General features: G+C 52.0%; 1 protein-coding gene across 5 annotated transcripts in view; it reads right to left on the reverse strand.

The window, feature by feature from the left end:
* Prdm11 (PR/SET domain 11) overlaps positions 1–17199 on the reverse strand; it is a 74873-nt gene that overhangs the window by 12691 nt on the left and 44983 nt on the right. For 4 of the 5 annotated variants that reach the window (XM_052183041.1, XM_052183044.1, XM_052183042.1 and 1 more), the window contains exons 5-6: positions 14840–14907; positions 2352–2539 (exon numbers count right to left, since the gene is read on the reverse strand). In XM_052183041.1, coding sequence (XP_052039001.1) covers positions 2352–2539; positions 14840–14907 — 256 coding nt within the window. Of the gene's footprint in view, positions 1–2351; positions 2540–6594; positions 8674–10865; positions 11288–14839; positions 14908–17199 lie in introns of those variants that run through there. The other variant, XM_052183045.1, reaches the window with a different exon arrangement.

The raw sequence follows: 17199 nt of genomic DNA on the forward strand, positions 1-17199 counted from the left end.
TTGAGTTTCAATCTCCAGAATTCATGTTAAACAAACAAACAAACAAACAAACAAACAAACCTATGTGTAGTTGCAGGCACTTGTAATTCCAGCGCTGGGCAGGGGAGACAGGAGGAGCCCTGAGGGGCACTGTCCATCCAGCCCAGCACATTTGGCAGTTCCAGGTCAGTGAAAGTTGTCTCAAAAGCAAAGTGACTCCTGAGAAATGACACTTGAGGTTGATTCATACACGCATGCACCTGCATATGAACACACACACACATACATACATATGCACGTGTACACACATACATACACATACACACATGTATACACATATACATACATGCAAGCACATGTACATACACATGTGCACACACATATGCATACACATATACACACATGTACACACAGACACACACAAACATACATACAGCTAATTTAGCTGTAATACCTTAAGTGACGGGGCGATGGGGACCTTCCTGAGCAGGGCTGATGGGCCATCCAAGGCACATTTAAAGTCCCGGGACTCTGTACCTAACATCTAACATGCATCCATCAGCTGCCAAGCCCCACGGTCACTCTCAAGGAGCACATTCATCACAGCTCCGGTCAGGTCCACTGTGGTTGTTCGTTTCCTCTTGCAGCCTACAATCCAGCCTGGTCATGGACAGATAGATGCCTTCCTCCTGTATCTCCCAAGGCTTGCTCTATCTTTTTGCAAGTCTCCCATGAGTCTTCACATCCCCAAACTCTCTCCTTTCTCTGAGCTGTCCCTGGGTGTCAGGTCTTCGTGAGAATGATGCAGGTTGAGGTACTTTGGAGAAGGCACAGGAAGACATGTTCCAGAAGAATCCAAGATGGTGGGCAAGAGACAGACTTGGTGCCACAGCAGCTGTGACCTTTCTTGGTTTTCTTTTCGTTGGGTAGTGTGATTCTTCTAAAACCCCTGGTTGCTTTCATTCACTTCTGCTTTTATCAAGGCAACCGAGGCCCACCAAACATCTGGAGGTTCTGAGATCCACGGAACCCTTCTGGAGTTTCAGGAAGAGGCCAAACAGTAGCCACCCTTCATCCCAGAAGCATCACTGGTCCCAGTGAAACCAGCATGGCCCAAGCTCAACTCCAACAGAGTCAGGAGATGAGTTTACCCACAGGTCTCTCAGCAATTGCTAGGGGCTTTGGACTAAGCCAGACAGCTTCTGGGCACCCTAAGGCCTGTTCTGTTTTAACTTCCAAGTCATCTTTACCCCAGTGAGTCACCTGCTCCCATCTCCTCCAATCATCTTCTAAACAAGGCTATCTCCAGTGAAGAGGTTAGTTAAGAAGACCGTGTAGAGACTTTAGGCATGGCTCTGCCTCCGAGGACCAAATGTGCCCTGGGTGTGTGGATGTGCACCTGGGTACCCTGGCCAGATTGAGGATGGCATCTACAGCTGGAGAGCCAGAGGCAGGGAGTGAGCCAAGCTCCTTTCAAATGAGCCATTGCAGTGGCGTATGGACAGACAGCTAACCCACTAAGGTCTCCCAGCCTAAGTCCATCTTCTCCTGTCCACTAGCCTTCCTCTGGTAGAAACCATTCCTTCATGCTGTGTATCTTTTGGGCTGCCAAGAACAAGCAATACCAAGGCTGGCTTTGTGGTGGCCATTATTGGATACAACTTAGCTCCTCGCTTCAGATGCCTCAAGTTGGAAAGTTAGCTCTGGCCTCATGTGACCCTGGGTAAGCCACTGCGTTTCTGTAATACTCGCCTTGGACATTTGTACAATGATGGAGCTGATGTCATAAAAATCACTGAACTAGAATTTTACAACCAAGGACTTAGTGATGGCCAAGGTAGAGATTGCATCAGCGGTGCTACGTGCGTTGCTCCATGGGCTCTCCGGAGCATCTTGGCAGGTTAGGACTCATCACCTTGATCCCATGGCAAAGTGCAGGAAACCCAGCTAGCACACAGGAAGTTAGCTACTGAGGTGTTGAGTGAGAAGTGTCTTTTCACCAGTTAGAGTTGGAGCAACAGGATTGGAGTTCATTCAACTGACTTATTTGGCTGGGATTTGATGATCTCTCAGAACTTTCTCCTAGAGAAGAAAATTCCCTTACTGTGCTGAAGTCTTGCCTGTCCTGGCTCTTTGCACTGCTGGGTACTGCATTCCTCATTGGTTTGCTTGGAAGGTTCCCAGAGGTGCTTTCTAGGCTTTTGGGGTTCAGAGTGGGTTTGACCTTTGCTGCTGGACAGGGACCTTAGCTCTGTGGGCGTGGTCTTGTGCCTGTAGGCGTGGCCCTAGCTTAGTGGGCGTGGCCCTTCACAATCAGTACTGATCTAGCCTTGTAGAAGGGCACGCTTGCCCCTTCCCATGCCCATACTCACCCCGGGCCAGGTTGCGGTGGATTGTTTCCTGGGACATGCTATGCAGGCGCTTCATGTAGTCCTCGCTGTACCAGACTCGCAACCGCTCTCCTGGCCGGATGTCTCGGCATGCCCGGAAGTAGATGCGCTCGCTGTGCTGGAATGCCAGGAGGTTCTGCTCCCTCTCCTCCCGGGAAATGACCACGTACCTGGTAGGGAGGGGACAGGTGAGAACCATGGGCCACACCTGGTTGAGTGCCTCCAGGGCAGGGCACAAGAGGTTAAGGTATGCGGGCACATAAGGAGAGCTGCTGTCTCACCTAGAGACAGCTAACTAGAGCTGGTCCTCCTAGCTACTTGCATCATGTTAACACATTCTCTGGACCTTAAGGATCTGTTTAATCTGAGACTGGAAATGATCTCTGTCCTGCCATCCTTGAGGGTCACAATCAACACCAGACTCAATAGCAGGTGGCTATCCCTTCTCCTCTTCATTGACTTTAAAAAAAAAAAAAACTTTATTTTATTTTAATATTTTGTGTGTAGGGGTGTTTTGCCTGCATTTATGTCTGCATACCAAATGAATAGAGCCTTCCCAGAGGCCAGAAGAGGGCATTAGATTCCTGGAAGAGGAATTTCAGATGGTTGTGAGCTGCTATGTGAGTGCTGGGAATCGAACCTGGGTCCTATGAAAGAGCAGTCGTACTCTTAAGCACTGAGTCACGCATGCCAGCTCCACTTTCACTGACATTGACCTCAAGCCTTTGATGGCAATTGGGGCAGGGGGAGCATTGGGCTGTTTCCATATTTCGCTAGGCTAAGCAGAAATAACCCATCCTCCAAGGGTGACTCATGATAGGATAGCCCAGTGTTAGAGCAGCGCCTGTACAGTTGGTCTGATGAGGACAAAAGGGGAAGGTAAGGGAGCGACAGCAGAAGACTGGCAACGACGGAAAGGCTCAGAGAGGCTGAGGAACCTGTCTAAAGACACAGCTAACGATGCAGGTGTGTGGCCTATCCTTCCCTGAGATACAGCTCCTGGCTTCCCTGTGGACGTGGAACGCACGGACTCGGCAATGCCCAAGACACCAGTGAGTCCACACCCCTCACCCAGTTTCCTTCAAATGACACTTCCAACATCCTGGAATCACCTTTCCCAACTCCAAAACAGTGCTGCTGTGGTGCAAAGTGAGACAGGCAGGTTGGAGCCACAGCCAGGCACACTGTGCTCCTAACAGTGCTCTCCCAGCAGAACAACTTGAAGTAAACACACCCGTGTTTTAACCATGAAAACCATCACTTTGGGTGGATCGTCTCTGGGATCCTCTGTACCTTCTAGGTTTCCTCAATAAAGTCTGTGCTGCTTTTCTCTCACCCAAAAGGCAAAGAGAAAACATTCACACAGATGTCAGATCCTTTGCAAGGTGACAATGGGGACCAGCAGCTCCAAGAACTTACGCTGGAGATGGCTCCACCCCTAGGGCAGTGCCTGCAGACTTCATAGCCCTCCTGTTCTTATCTCGTCAGGTCCTGCAGAATCAGCACGACTGCCCTGGAGGAGGCTGGCACCTTACAAACACATCCCCTGAAGCCCAGGAAACAATCCGTTCTGGCGACAGAAGGTATCATAGGCTGAGGGATGAAGACCCAAGCAGTGGGAGAACAAATACCAAGCTCTTCTGATCCGGACAAGATCAGTGGTGCTTACAGCCCTGGGTCAGCCGTCCTGCCCAGGACCTTAGCCTCAGCACACTTGTGTCCCCACTGGTACATGAGCATCAGAGAGCCCCCCACCCCATGAGCTGTGAAAATCTCATGAGGATCTCTGTGCACCTAGCCACAACATGGTTAGCAAAGGCAAAAGACAGATCCCAAGACTGCAGAAATCACGCCCAGCCTCATTGTTCCACTCAAAGGACCAGCCTCAACTCCATCCCTGATACTTTTTTGCCTGTACAGAATAATTCCAAGTTTCCAATTTAACAAGAGTCTAGGATGGATGTCCAAAACCAATCAGCTTAGTGGTCAGGAGGGCACAGAATGAATGTAGCTGCAAGGTTTTCTGTTCGAGACCCATCTGGAAGGCAGAAATCCCATTCCTGTGTTCTCTCGAGAATCACTAGTTCACAGAACACATAAGAGTACCTTCTCCCTTTCCCCTTTCGGTTTCTGGCCAGCCATCAAATACTTAATGCCAGAGAGGAAGGTAAATGAGGAACGAGTCACTATCAAGGTTTGTTGATTCAAAACAGCAATGTCTGGAATGGGTCTAAACATTTCAAACGATTTGTATCCTTTTCCCTTCGCCCCTCCCCACAGCTCCCCTGCAATGTGGTTCTACCTAACAAGAGGCAGCATTTAGAAGAGCACCCTCAGTCTTGATACAGATCACAAAGTATTTCCAGCATCAGGACCAAAATGTGTTGAGCATCTTGCACTTGGTTGTTTAAAAACTTGGCTTTTGAAATGAGATACATATGGCAACTGTGGGTGAATCACAACCGACAAGACATGCTAATGTGACAGAAGAGAAAGTTTACTGCAACCAGCTAAGGCTCAGGATTCATCACCTCTAATTAGGCCCCTCCCTTTACAGCGGTAACACTCAACGGCTTGGCACATTCTCGGAATTCTGTTGTGCTCATTCTTATGAAATACTGTCCTGTGTCACATGGCCAAGGACCCCATAGTTTCCAAGAACTGTCTCCTCCTTGTGGTCAAGATTAGTTGTCTACAAGGGGGTCTGAGTTCCTTGTTGAGAAAACAGCAAAGTGGGAAATGCTTGGGCCCAGGCTATCCTGTAGAGACCAGTAGAGACCGAGTTCAGAATCAGGCACCCTAGAAGTAATTGAAAGGTGACTGACAGGGGTGGGGAGGGCAGGGGTCCTGGACGGAATCTTTCCAGAAGATAACACATTGTTTTGAGTCCTGTCTCCTCACTGGCCTTGGGTACTGGGCAGATAAGCACTGGGAGACAATTCTCAGGCCTCGCCCACTGCTCTTATCAAGTGTACCATATTTTCTAGCTGGGTCAGGAAATGACTATGGGTTCCGACTCAAGAAAGAAAATGGCCCAGGGAGTCGTCCACTTTGTTTAATGGAACCGACACAAGCCTGTCTTGGCCAACACAGTTTTCCACCAGAAAGGAAGTTGCCTGGGAAGACAGAAATGGGAAGACTGGACAAGAAGAGCTGGGCTCTGGGGATGTCGCCGGGTTAGATCTCTGGCATCCAGGCAGTTGCCCAGCCTCTGTAAAACATCATCCACATATGCTATGGGCTTCCTTTCAAGGCTTCCTTTTGGGAAACTGAGACAGGCCCCCCATTCATTTCTTCTTTCTATTGAATATTCTGGCTTCCTGGTCCCCACTGCCACTAAGACACCAAAATGGAAATCAGTTCATCTCAAACTGACCACTGTCCCTGGACTCTGACCTTGTTTCTGGTATACAGCCTTCAATATGTCCTCTTCTTCCTCACCACCAGAAATAGAGGCCAACCAGTCTCACAGATCCTGGGCATCAGAGGAGATCCAGGCCAGCGGCATGGGGTCTCTGTATCCCCTGCAAACTGCAATCTTAATGTCCATGGTTATGCATTTTGGTCAGGAACTTAAAGAGAATGGTCGGGATTCCAAGGCCAAAGGTAGCTGAGAACTATTCAGAAAGGACATTACAGGCTACAATTTGGGGGTTCCTGCCTCAAGGAAGCTCTCTCCATGACTGGAGGTAAGCCAGGCTTACAGGTCAGAAGACAGCTCTGTGGTCGGGCACACTTCAGTGAATACAAGAGGAAACCACTCTGGTTCCTCTGAGGAGTCATGGCAGACAGGGCCTTGCCCTTCACAGGCAGCTACCAAAGTCAGTGGAGATGCAGCCACTACAGAGGTGTGTCACAGGATGGTCCCTACCGGACAGCCAGGAGCCTTTCAAGCCTCCAGCCAGAAACCATTTCGCTCCCTGGAAACTGCAACACTTTTGGGGAGCATAAGGTTAAATTCACTTTGGATGTGCAGGAAAAAAAAGTTGACCTAGCAGCTATGGATGCCCTGCTGCCTTCGACCCACAAGCCACTGCCTTTCCTTTGGAGGGCCAAGCATGGGGTTGGGCGTGCCCATTGGGAGTTTATGGAATCCAGGATATGCAAGGACCACAGAGCCCTCTGCCCCCCGTTAGGCATCTAATCCCTGCTCTGGAGGCTCGTGGGGTTCCCTTGGGATATGAAGAGAAAGAATAGACACCAAAAAAAGATCCTGGAGCCTGGCTGTGTTCAAAGTGTGACATCTGATTCATTTTATTGCCATCTTAACAAAAATATTTGAGAAGGCCATATTGGGTTCCAGCATGGACGGACAGGGCAATTCCAGACACCAGGCTATTACTGGACAAGACAATATGCAGTTTGATGGGGCAGGAACCACCAAAGAACCACAAATTGGGGCAATGGAGCTCAGGGCCCAGGGACACAGCAGGTGCCATCCATCCATCACCTCATATAGCACAAAAGCATGGTGTGTATTTATAAACAGCTCTAGCAACAGCCTCAGTGGGTACCGGGGCCAGTAGGCTTCCAGGTCCACTTAGTTTCTTAGGGAGAAAGGGGAGGGTGTGAAAGGTCTGCTGGGATCAGCCTCAGGCCCCGGGCGTGGGGTCAACACTGCACCTAGGTCAGAGGGAAGCCTTTGGCTTAGTTTCTCCTCCATATCACAAAGAACCCAGCTCTCTGACCAGGCCCCCTAAACAAATCACAAAGCTACAAGTATGTATGGCTAAGTGAATATACAGCCCAAGCAAGCAGAGGCAAGGCATGCTGGGAGGTGGACCGGACACAGTCTCATTGGCCGTGTTAGGAACCAGTGAGTGGACAGTGTGCCTGCTGGCTCCTGAGGCCTGGGCCCGGGACCTTCCCTCCACTGGCTGTGAGACTCAAGGTCATCACAGCCTGGCAGACATGACTCCACGCTGTTTTTGTTCCCTCTTCTAACTGGAGAAGCTGAGGCAGAGCTTAGGTGAGGAGCAGGGTCCCCCATCTATTAGTACTCCAGATCTGGCCTCTTGAAGAAAGCTGGCCAGGTCCCCACTGCATGGCTGTGTCATGTCTGAACCCTGAGATGCATGATGATGACTGGAATGACCAGTGATCAGTGATTGTAAAGACTGACTTGGCTGCCTCCTCACTGCTCAGAAAGCTCCCTGAGATGGCCTGCCATGTGCAGGCTTGGGGAAAAGCTTACAGTATGCTAAGAATGCAAGATCATCTCTTTCCCCTCGACGGCACGCCCCATTCTCCCAAACCCCCCTCCCAAAGGCAAGCACAGCAGCTGAGCAACGCAGGGCAAGCGCAGGGCCAAGGCTGGGCCCCACCCACCCAGCTGAGCCAGCTCCGCCCACCCAGCTGAGCCAGCCCCGCCCACCCACAGGCCACACCATCTAGGAAAGGGCAGAATCAGGACCTGGGAGGTCAGCTCTGCTGCAGCCCTGAGTTGGAAGCAAGATTCTGTCGGATGCTGCCCCCTGCCCCAGCAAGGCCTGCTCCAGAGGATACAGGCCACGAGGAGAGCAGCCTTCTAGGCCAAGCAAGCATTCAAGCAGGCAGCTTTCCTTGTGTCTTGAGCTTCTTCCTGAGATAAGGGGGTGGTGGGCCTGTATACCCACTGGGTTAAAGCACCAGGTGAAGAGACGACTGTGCCCAGGGTCATCAGCCTTGTTTCTGGACACAAGAGACTCCCCCAACTCAGGGCCAGAGACCACCAGCATGGCTTCTCCTTATGCAAACTGGCCAGGCTAGAAATTGTGCTTTCTCTTCCGAGACCTGGTAGTCCGTGTTGGGGCTGGTTCTGGGGGAGCTGGTGTAGGGTCCGGCAGGGGTGCCTGAGCCTGGAAAGTGTAGTCAATAGGGGCTGCCCCTTCTGGCCCACGCTGAGATGCCTGAACTGCATCTCGGATCTCCATAAGCGTCTCACACATCTGACCAACACGGCTGTTCAGCTCAGCCATAGTCTGGCTTATGACATGCATGCTGTCGGCCATGTCTTGGTGCACAGTCACCAGCTCCTGGAGGAACTTCTGGAACATTTCAGTCTGATGGGCATGGGCATGCAGGAGATGCCAGTCCAGGCCCATGGGAGGTGAGCTGGGATTTGGTTCTGGGGTCCTGTGGGCCTGGGCCTGGACTGAAGGATGGGGCAGGACCTCTGGCTTAGGGCCCAATATCTTGGACTGGTCTGAGGAAGATGAACAGAGCAGTGTGGGCCTGGCCAGGGGGGCCTCTTCCTCTGGAGGACGTAGCAGGGGCATCCGAAGAGGGTGCCGTGAGGGCCCAGAAACTTCCTCATCTTCATCATCTTGGATCAGACAAGGAGAGAAGGACAGGTGATTACAAAAGGGCAGAAAGGGCAGCCCCAGTCCCAGGCCCAACTCTGAAAACTCCCTGCTGCTCACCCCCTCAGCCTACAATAATGACTGCTCTGCTGGAGCCCTGGAGCCCTAGCCGGGCTCTTAGTGGGGCCCCCAGCCCCTACAGTGTTTTGCAGAGTTGAAAGCGCTACCAGTGAGAGGCTCTGAGCCGCTCTCTCCTGAGTACCAATCTCCACAAGGGAGGGACTTTCAAAGTTGCTTGGGGCCACCTTGTGGCCTTGCTGGGATTCTAACAAACCACTACAGGGGGATGCCGAATGGCTGGAGGTGAGAGGGAAGGGCTGGTGCAGGACTCAGAAGGATTATGTGGGGCAAGCTACCAGCCCTGTTGTCCCCGAGGTGGGCTGTGAGGTCAGGCCCACCCATGAGTGCTTGACTACATGGGTCCATGGGTCTCCTGACGCTGGCACGGTGGGAGCCTACTGCGTCCTAAGCATGCTCCAGAAGCCACAGCCATCCTCTTGGGGGCCAGAAAGGGTGGGAAAGAGCACTGGGAGCTGCCATTACCCTTTCTCCAGGCCCTCAGGCCACTGCGGCCCCAGCCAGGCTAAGACTTGTGACTATTAGTAGATTTGAGGGCTCCTGCAGCCCATGTCACCTCTGCTAACCTCACCTTCTTTGATATCTAGGAGACAGAGGGGTGAACAAGGCAGGATTCAGGAAATAGGCTTTTCCGGATGCTGCGTGCCCTGAGGCTGCGGCAAACCCTGGCAGATCCAGGCTCAAGTCTGTTTCTGATGTCTCAGGGCCACCTCCATTTTCTGGAAGATTGCCTCCCCTGGCTAACCAGGAAGTCAGCCTCATCACGAACACTCTTTTCTACTCCCGAGGCTGACTTTGTGAGTGGCCACCTGTCAGAGACCTCAGCCAAACAGGAAATAAGCAGATCCCCGTGGCAACGCGCCAGGGAGGAAGTCGGACTCGGTGAACCACTTTCCCGCCGGCCGAGTGCTGCGCCCCACTGCCTCCTAGGATTCTCCTGCCCTAATCACAGGACAGCAGATGAGGAAGGGTGTGGGTGTGTGAAGATGTGGCGGGGAGGGGGCAGCTCTTTAGGGATGGACTCCGATGGCTCCCCCTTCTGGTGAACACCAGCTAGAACAGCGAAAGTCCCAGGAAGCAAGGAGGTGGGACACACAGGGAAAGAGAATGGGGGGGGGGGTGCAGGGGAGCCAGAGGAGAACGGGGAGGAGCCCAGCCAGTCTCAGGTGAGCACCAAGAAGCAGGAACCGAAGAGAAGCACATTAAGCTCAGAAGATGGGAGAGTAGAGGACAAAGCAGACAGAGTGACCAGGCAGTCACGGAGAAAGGTCTCTCCCTGGCCCAGCCCTGCCGCTTGGCTGCTGTGGTGGTGCCCCTCCCCCCCTGCCGCCTAAGACGGGGCTTCCCTGGCTTCTGCAGTTCCTGGAACGTGCCAAGCGCCTTCCTGGTGTGGGCCTTGTACATGCTGTTCCCAGCCTGCTCGCCTTCCCCTCCCCTCCCCTCCTCTGCGCCTCGCACCAGGCCTGGTTAACTCTTCCTCAGCCTTCAGACGACTTCCCCAGCCAGGCTTGGCCTCTTCTACAGCGGGCACTCTATTCATCTGCTGCGCAGACCCAGCACAGCCTGCAGGGCGGCAGACCCAGGTTGGGCCCCGGAGATCACACAAGTCCAGGGCTGGAAATCTGTGATGTCCTGGACTGGGTGAGCCCTTATCGGCCCTCTAAGGTGAGCAGTGATCTAATTCAAGAAGGCATGTCTAACCTTTTGACACTGTAACACAAGGTCAACTACAAAATTTCTGCTCCAGGTACCAAACAAACAAAAACTCATAAAACTCGGTTATGGTCTGGTCATAAACTCGGTTATACGTCCACAGCTGTGTGCTGGTAACCCTTAGGCCACAGGTTGGCTCTTCTGGAGCTCGTGTGGTCCTACACCTGCTTGTGTGGGCTGTAGATGCAGCCCTGTCCTTCCTGCTCCAAGCTGGCTTCTGGCACAGAATGGCTGAGCAAGAAGTGGGGGCAGGACAGAAGTAAGATGGGGCCATGGAGAGAGGCAGGGAGACAGGCAGGGCCGAGAGCTAGCAAGGACAAGGTGCCCGTGAGGAGCGAGCCCCGCATCAGGCAGCGATACTCACAGCTGGTAGATGGGCTGTTGGTTCCGCGCAGCTCTGCCCTGGGGAAGCCGTGCCCAGCCCTGGCGGTGAGCAGTGCCGACTCAATCGCTCTCTCGTGGGCAGCGAGCATGAAGGGATGGGTGTGGCCCCCGGTCCCTGGGCCCGACAGTGACTGCCGCATGCAGGCCAGCTTGTCCTTGGTCCTGCGCTTCATGTCATCCCACCTGTGCTTAATGTCCTTGATGGAGCGGGGGACCTGGCTGACGGAGGTGACTTTCCGAGCTATGCCTTCCCAAATCTTGTCCCTGTCGGCATGGGACAGCCGCATGGTCTCTCTTCCAAAGAGAATGGCTTCGTGGCGGGTCACCTCTGTGACCAGAATGTCCAGCTCCTCCTTGGAGAATTTAGGCTTCCTCTTACGCTCGGCCAGGGGCAGCACGTTCCTTGGGTTGAATATCCCACAAAGCATAATTGGGTAAATGACCGTTAATGAGGGTGGTCCTCCTCCTTCCTAATCACAGGCCCCATCTGGGAAGCCAAGCAAACCCTCCTCCTACAGGGATGCTTTTCCCTCTCTCCTCCTCAGAGGGAAGGCAGGAAGGAGGTGGTAGGAGCCCAGTGACTGCAGGGTAGGCTACCCTACCTCTCATCACCCTTGAGCATCAGGTAGTTCGAGTTCACTCAACCTCTGCTGCCTCGTTCTCCCCGCGCAGACCAGTTTCTGAGGGTTCCATCTACGTACAAGAGCTTTAACCACTTAAGGGAGTAGAAAAGCAGCTCAGTGGTTAAGGATATTTACTACAACTCTCTGTTGAGGATTAGAATTTGGATCTCAGAAACCACATCAGGTAATTCGCAAATGCCTGTCATTCAAACTCCAATGGATCTGTTGCCCCTCTTTAGCCTCTGTGGGCATCTGCACACATGTGCAAGTACACACACACACATACACACACACACACAAAGTTAATTTAGAGCATAGCCTACAGTGGACTGCAGTGGCTGTGGCACTGGCTGCTGGTGTCCATCATGTTGCAACCACAGAAAGTTTATTCTGTCACCTGTGACTTGCTTCCCATCTTGCGGTGTCTCTCATGTCCCTACTTCTGAGCATGTGTGTTCAGAGGAGAATAAGCTCTTCTCCCCAGGGGCAGCCCCAGAGGCTCCTCGTGGCGGGGCTACTGTGTTGCTCTATTTAAGACGTGGAGCGCCCGTGCGCACCCACCAAGAGACGCGTTACCTTGCTGAGGCTCTTCAACCTGCCCTTGCTCTGCCTGCCTTTCACTGTAGCTTTGAAACCACAGTTCCACCCAGGAGGAACCAGGGTGTTGAGGCCGACTCGGATCCCAACCCATACCTCTGATGCTTCCAAAATCACAGCAGCCCCGGCAGGACTCGGTCCTCCGACCTTACTTCTGAGTCCTCCCAGCCAGCAGAGTGTAATGAGATAAAGGAAAGTCCTAGGATTTGGTACCCAGCTCAGGACAAAGGCCTTGCACTCAGACAGACTTGAGACTATCCCCGGGGACCACAGGGCCTCTGTAAGACTAGGGTGAAGCCTGTAGGGCCCTAATTACCCCCCCCCATGGGAACTCAAAGTCTGTGTTAGGAGGAGATTCTGTACAGTGTGGAATATTCAATAATACGCTTACCTTTTACCCCTGCAAACCAGGAAAACCCAAGCATGAAGCTATGTTCATCTAGAATGTCTGAAAGCATGCCAAAGACAACATGTCTCATGTGCCCCTGGTTGAGAATTACTGCATGCAGAGCACCGAATGCAGAGCTTGCATAGGTTAACACTCAAGACATGAATACCCTGGTACCTACCCTTTACCAGGCCCACCACTAATTTCATAAAGTCGTCGATCCATTACATCACCCCCAAGGCCCTGGCCTATGACAGCACAATGAAGAGTCTATAAATTACCAAGAGCTCCCAAAGCAAAGCCACACATAAACACGATCACCAGATCCTGGAATCTTCTTAATTCAGAACACATCAGCCAAGACCACCCAGGAGTCACTGGGGATCAGGACAGGCTAGAGGTAGCAGGTCAGTCATGTTAGTAAAGACGGGAGCGGCAGACTCCAGCCCACTGAACCCGCCCACAGTCCTGAGGCGCCATGCTCAGAAAGAACTGTGGCTGGCAGGTCTAGAGACACAGGGCCCCAGGCCTCGTTTGCCATGGTTGTTATGAACGTGAGCAAGACTCTGCCCTGCTCTGGGTCTCAGTTCATCACCGGCATGACCACCAGCACAGAGCAACCGCTGTCAGCCTGAGTGGCCACATCAGAGTCACTATAAAAAGCTTGCAAAATTGTGATGCTCTGACCTATCCCCAACCATGTTAACACCAGCAGCCCTGGCATGCTAAACAACGGCCGAGATGGTTGAGATGAGGCTCTGTCTTCTAAAGGGCAGTGGGAAAACCCTTTGCCCAAACAAAAGCTCAGAGATGGTAAGACACATGGGACAGGTGAGCTCTCTCAGCCACAGTTTCTGGAGCTCTGCAAGTAACAGTGTCACAGGATGCATCAGACTCGCTCTTTCAGCTGGCCTGGACCTGACTGCGGTAACGCATGCAAAGGCCCGGCCCAGGGCCATGCTGTCCATCAGCAGCCTTGCTGTAAGGCCCATGCCCACTTGCTCCAGCTGTCCTCAACAAAGCCCTGGACCCTCTGAAGGCACATAGCAAAGGCTCCACCCTAGTCCACGGGACCCCCACACAGCACACATCTGTGCCTCTCTGGCATTTATGCAGCGGCAGGGGTGCTGCAGGGGTGCAGAGGGCAGAGGAGGGCAGGCCTGAATTGGCCTACTCTCAAGTGTTTCTGTGTATCTGAGGTGATACGGTGCTCAGCGTAAGGGATGCGACACTGTCAGGCTGACCTGGGCCTTTGGGCAGAGAGAGAAGGCGGTAGCTAGGAGTACCAAGGACAACCTCTGGTGCCACTTTGAGGGCGGCTGACCATCTTGCGGAGGAGGCCATATGTGGGTGCTGATTCTGCACCTGTCTGGGGCAGTGGAAACAGCTGCGCTCTCCATAAGAGGATGTTCCCAACTGGCCTGCAAACCAGCTGTAGCCCTGAGGACATACAGGTGGCGGTGAGGCCACAGAGGGACACAGGGGACCGCCTCATGACTTTCCACTTCCAACCAGCTCCTCTTCATGTGCTCAGACTGCCTGAGGCATCCCTTGCTGCCCCCATCTCTCACCTTCCCATTAGTCACCTAAGGTCACCCATTTGCTATCTGAGACACACAGAACTGTACGTGAGAGGGCCTCAGATTCCTGACATGGCTGGGTCCTCAGAGGCCTTCTTTTCCTCTAAACAAATCTAAATGCCCCACAACTGCCTCTGGATCCCAGATGTGAACCAAGTGGTATTGGGGTCAGACTGACCCTTTTCCACTGGGAGGACCCACATACACCACACAGGCCAGCTCAGAGCATGGGTCCTACCTAGTGTGGCCACCTGGGAAGTGACCCTTGTTTAATTCTCTGCTCTCTCTGACCAGACTGTAAGGATGCTTCCGACACACGGTCCTGGGCCACAGCCTGGGCCAGGGTAGAACAATGCTGGTCAGCAGTCAAGCTTAGTGTGAGCGCCGTGGAAAAGGGAGCTGGAGATGTCAGGAGCCTTCACTCCCATGAAACCACAGGATGACTTCTGGGTCTTCCCTGGAATGATGTCACCCCAGCAGCAAGAATCTGCCCTGGGATAAATGTTAGTGGTCGATCCTAGGTTGGGGACGTTTTCCTCTTTGCAGGAGTTCTACCAGGAGCCATGGCAGGCAGCCCGAGGGTCTGGCCACAGGCTCTCTAGAGCCTCAGATGGAAACCTGGAGTACAGGACACTTCTCTCAGACCCTGTCAGCTACAGTTCTGGTGCAGCCTGGAGAGCTCTGAGATCCTGGAGGCCCCAGATACTCTTTGGGCCCAGCCCAGAGGCTGGCGAGGCTCACTGGAGCTGGCAGGGATGGGACTCACCTCATCCAGTTGGCCTTGGTCTCATCTGACCCATCTACGGACTTGTAGCGGTTGTTCTTGTCCACAATCTGGAAAACAGAGACACTGTCTACAGTGGGCCATTAGAGAAGGGCTCTCACGTGCCTGGACTCCTTCCCTGAGGCCCAGGAACCAGCTCCCTCCTCCTTCTTCCCTCTTCCCTCCTCCCTCTATCCTCCCGCACTGTCCCCACCACAGCCTCAGCTGCGGTAAGGAATCTTTGCTGTCTCCTCTCCACCCACTCCCATTCTCTTAGAGACCCTGGAGATGGCCTGAGAGGGGTCACCACTCTCATCTGGGCTGACAGAATCGGAATCCTGGGTAACATGGCTCAGGGTCCCCACTCCACACAGGTACCAGGCTGTGCGACAAAAGCTGAAGGCAGCCTCTCTCTCTGCTGTGTGTGTGGGAAATGAAGATTATCACTGGGGCCCAGGCACTTGTGATCTGAAAGGGCTCCTCCTCTGCTGAATTTTCAAATACTCAAGACCCGTAGGGTTTGGGGTGGGGTTGTGTCCAAACGTCTATACTCCACAATCGTTCTGAGTATCAAGATCCATGGAATTCTAGGTTGTCCCTTACTTTCTTTGTGGAGGGCAGGAGTCCTTAAAAGGCATTTCAGACACAGACTTTAAGCTTGAAGGCTAAGGCAGAAAGAGAGATACACTGAGAAAGGAAGACACACCAGAGAGCATGGATGTCGGCTTCTCCAATGGGCATCTCTGGTTCTTTCTTCACCCAAGTTATAAGCAATCGACTCATAGTCTACTATGGATTTTTTTGTAGAGGATCAGTCTATAGTCTTTCCATTTGTGTACTTGACATCATTTTGCATTGTTGGTGAAGCAAAGATTATAAAGTTCTCTTCACTACTTAATGAGCACTTCCACATTTTAGTTCTGGAAAATCCTCAGCTTTTTATGTTTTTCAATACAACCTCTCATTTACTCCACCCTCTTATGGTAAAGTTCTGTTAACTAAACACAGAATAGCTCATTCAGCGCCTCATGTCCTTTAACTACCTCTCCATAGTTTACTCTGTCCTTCGGAGCAGTGTCAGGGAACATTTCTCTGCTCTCTTTCAGTCCACCAGTGGTTTCTCTGCCTACTCCAGTTCCTTCCATCCATTAGGGTTTTCCTTTCTTCTCTTGCTTTTTTGATGTTTTGTTTTCATTTCGGTTTGTAAAATGTTTGAGGCAGACCTCTACTATGTATGGCTGGCCTTGAACTTTCAATCCTCCCATTCACGCTCCTGGGCCCCAGAATTACAGGCTCTCAGCACTTTGTTCTAGGCTTTGCTTCCTTTGGAATGAGTATCTTCTGTCCAATTAATATTTTTCACTTTCAGTGTTATTGAATCTTTTTGAAGACATGTTTTTTTTTTTCACTTGTCTCTTTGGGTTCCACAGTGATGTGATCGTCCTGTTTCCACAGCTTAGTTGAGGTATAAATCACATAAAACATAGATTTTCTGATTGTGGAAAGTGTTTAGACCAGGCTGGTTCCCGGAGAACTTGGTGGGGCAGAGCAATCAGGAGCCCCTTTACACCGGTGCTAACATTCCACCATTCTCCTCAACAGAGGCAGAACAAACAGTTGTCAACTGTAATAAGACCGGGTGACTCGTGTCACCTCAAGGATTTGTCCATTGAGCTTCTGGTGACATTCACACTTATGGTCAGGTCTGTACACCTGAGCCCTGTCCACCTGTCTGACTGACTTTGGCCTGTTATGGTTTGAACATGAACTGTGCACACTGGGCTCCTGTGTTGAGCACATGGTTTTCTGGATGATGGTGCTTATTTTAGGAGAACATCCCATTTTTGACACATACATTTTTCTCTTCTAAGAACAATATGCAATACTGTTTTGTAAAAATCTAGAAAATGTTATACTCTAGCCTTGGATGTTCCTTGCAGGCTTGTGTTTTGACAATGCAGTCGGTCCCCTGCTGGTGCCACTATATCTGAGGACTTTAGGGGCCCAGGGGGCAGGCTCTGGTTCCTGCCCTTCCCCTGAACTTTAGATGTGAGGCGCCTTCACCACCATACACTCTGTCAGCACTTCCTTACTATGATAGTCTGAAATCCCTCTGAAACCCTGAGCTAAAATAAGCATTTCTTCCTCTCCTCTATTCTACTGGGAACTTAATTATAGACATGCAATAGTAATAGTAATGTTAAGAGTTCACTGAAATGGTCTCCAAGTGACCACATCCTGCTAAAATGTTTCTTCGCCGAGCTGCGGGGACTCATTCCCTTCTAATCTGTGGGTCTGAGACTATGTCACCTCTGCAGGCCTTGCCGGTTTGAGCTAGCTCTCTCCTGCCACGGCCCTGGCGT

The sequence above is a fragment of the Apodemus sylvaticus genome, chromosome 5 (assembly GCF_947179515.1).
Source record: "Apodemus sylvaticus chromosome 5, mApoSyl1.1, whole genome shotgun sequence".
Classification (NCBI taxonomy): domain Eukaryota; kingdom Metazoa; phylum Chordata; class Mammalia; order Rodentia; family Muridae; genus Apodemus; species Apodemus sylvaticus.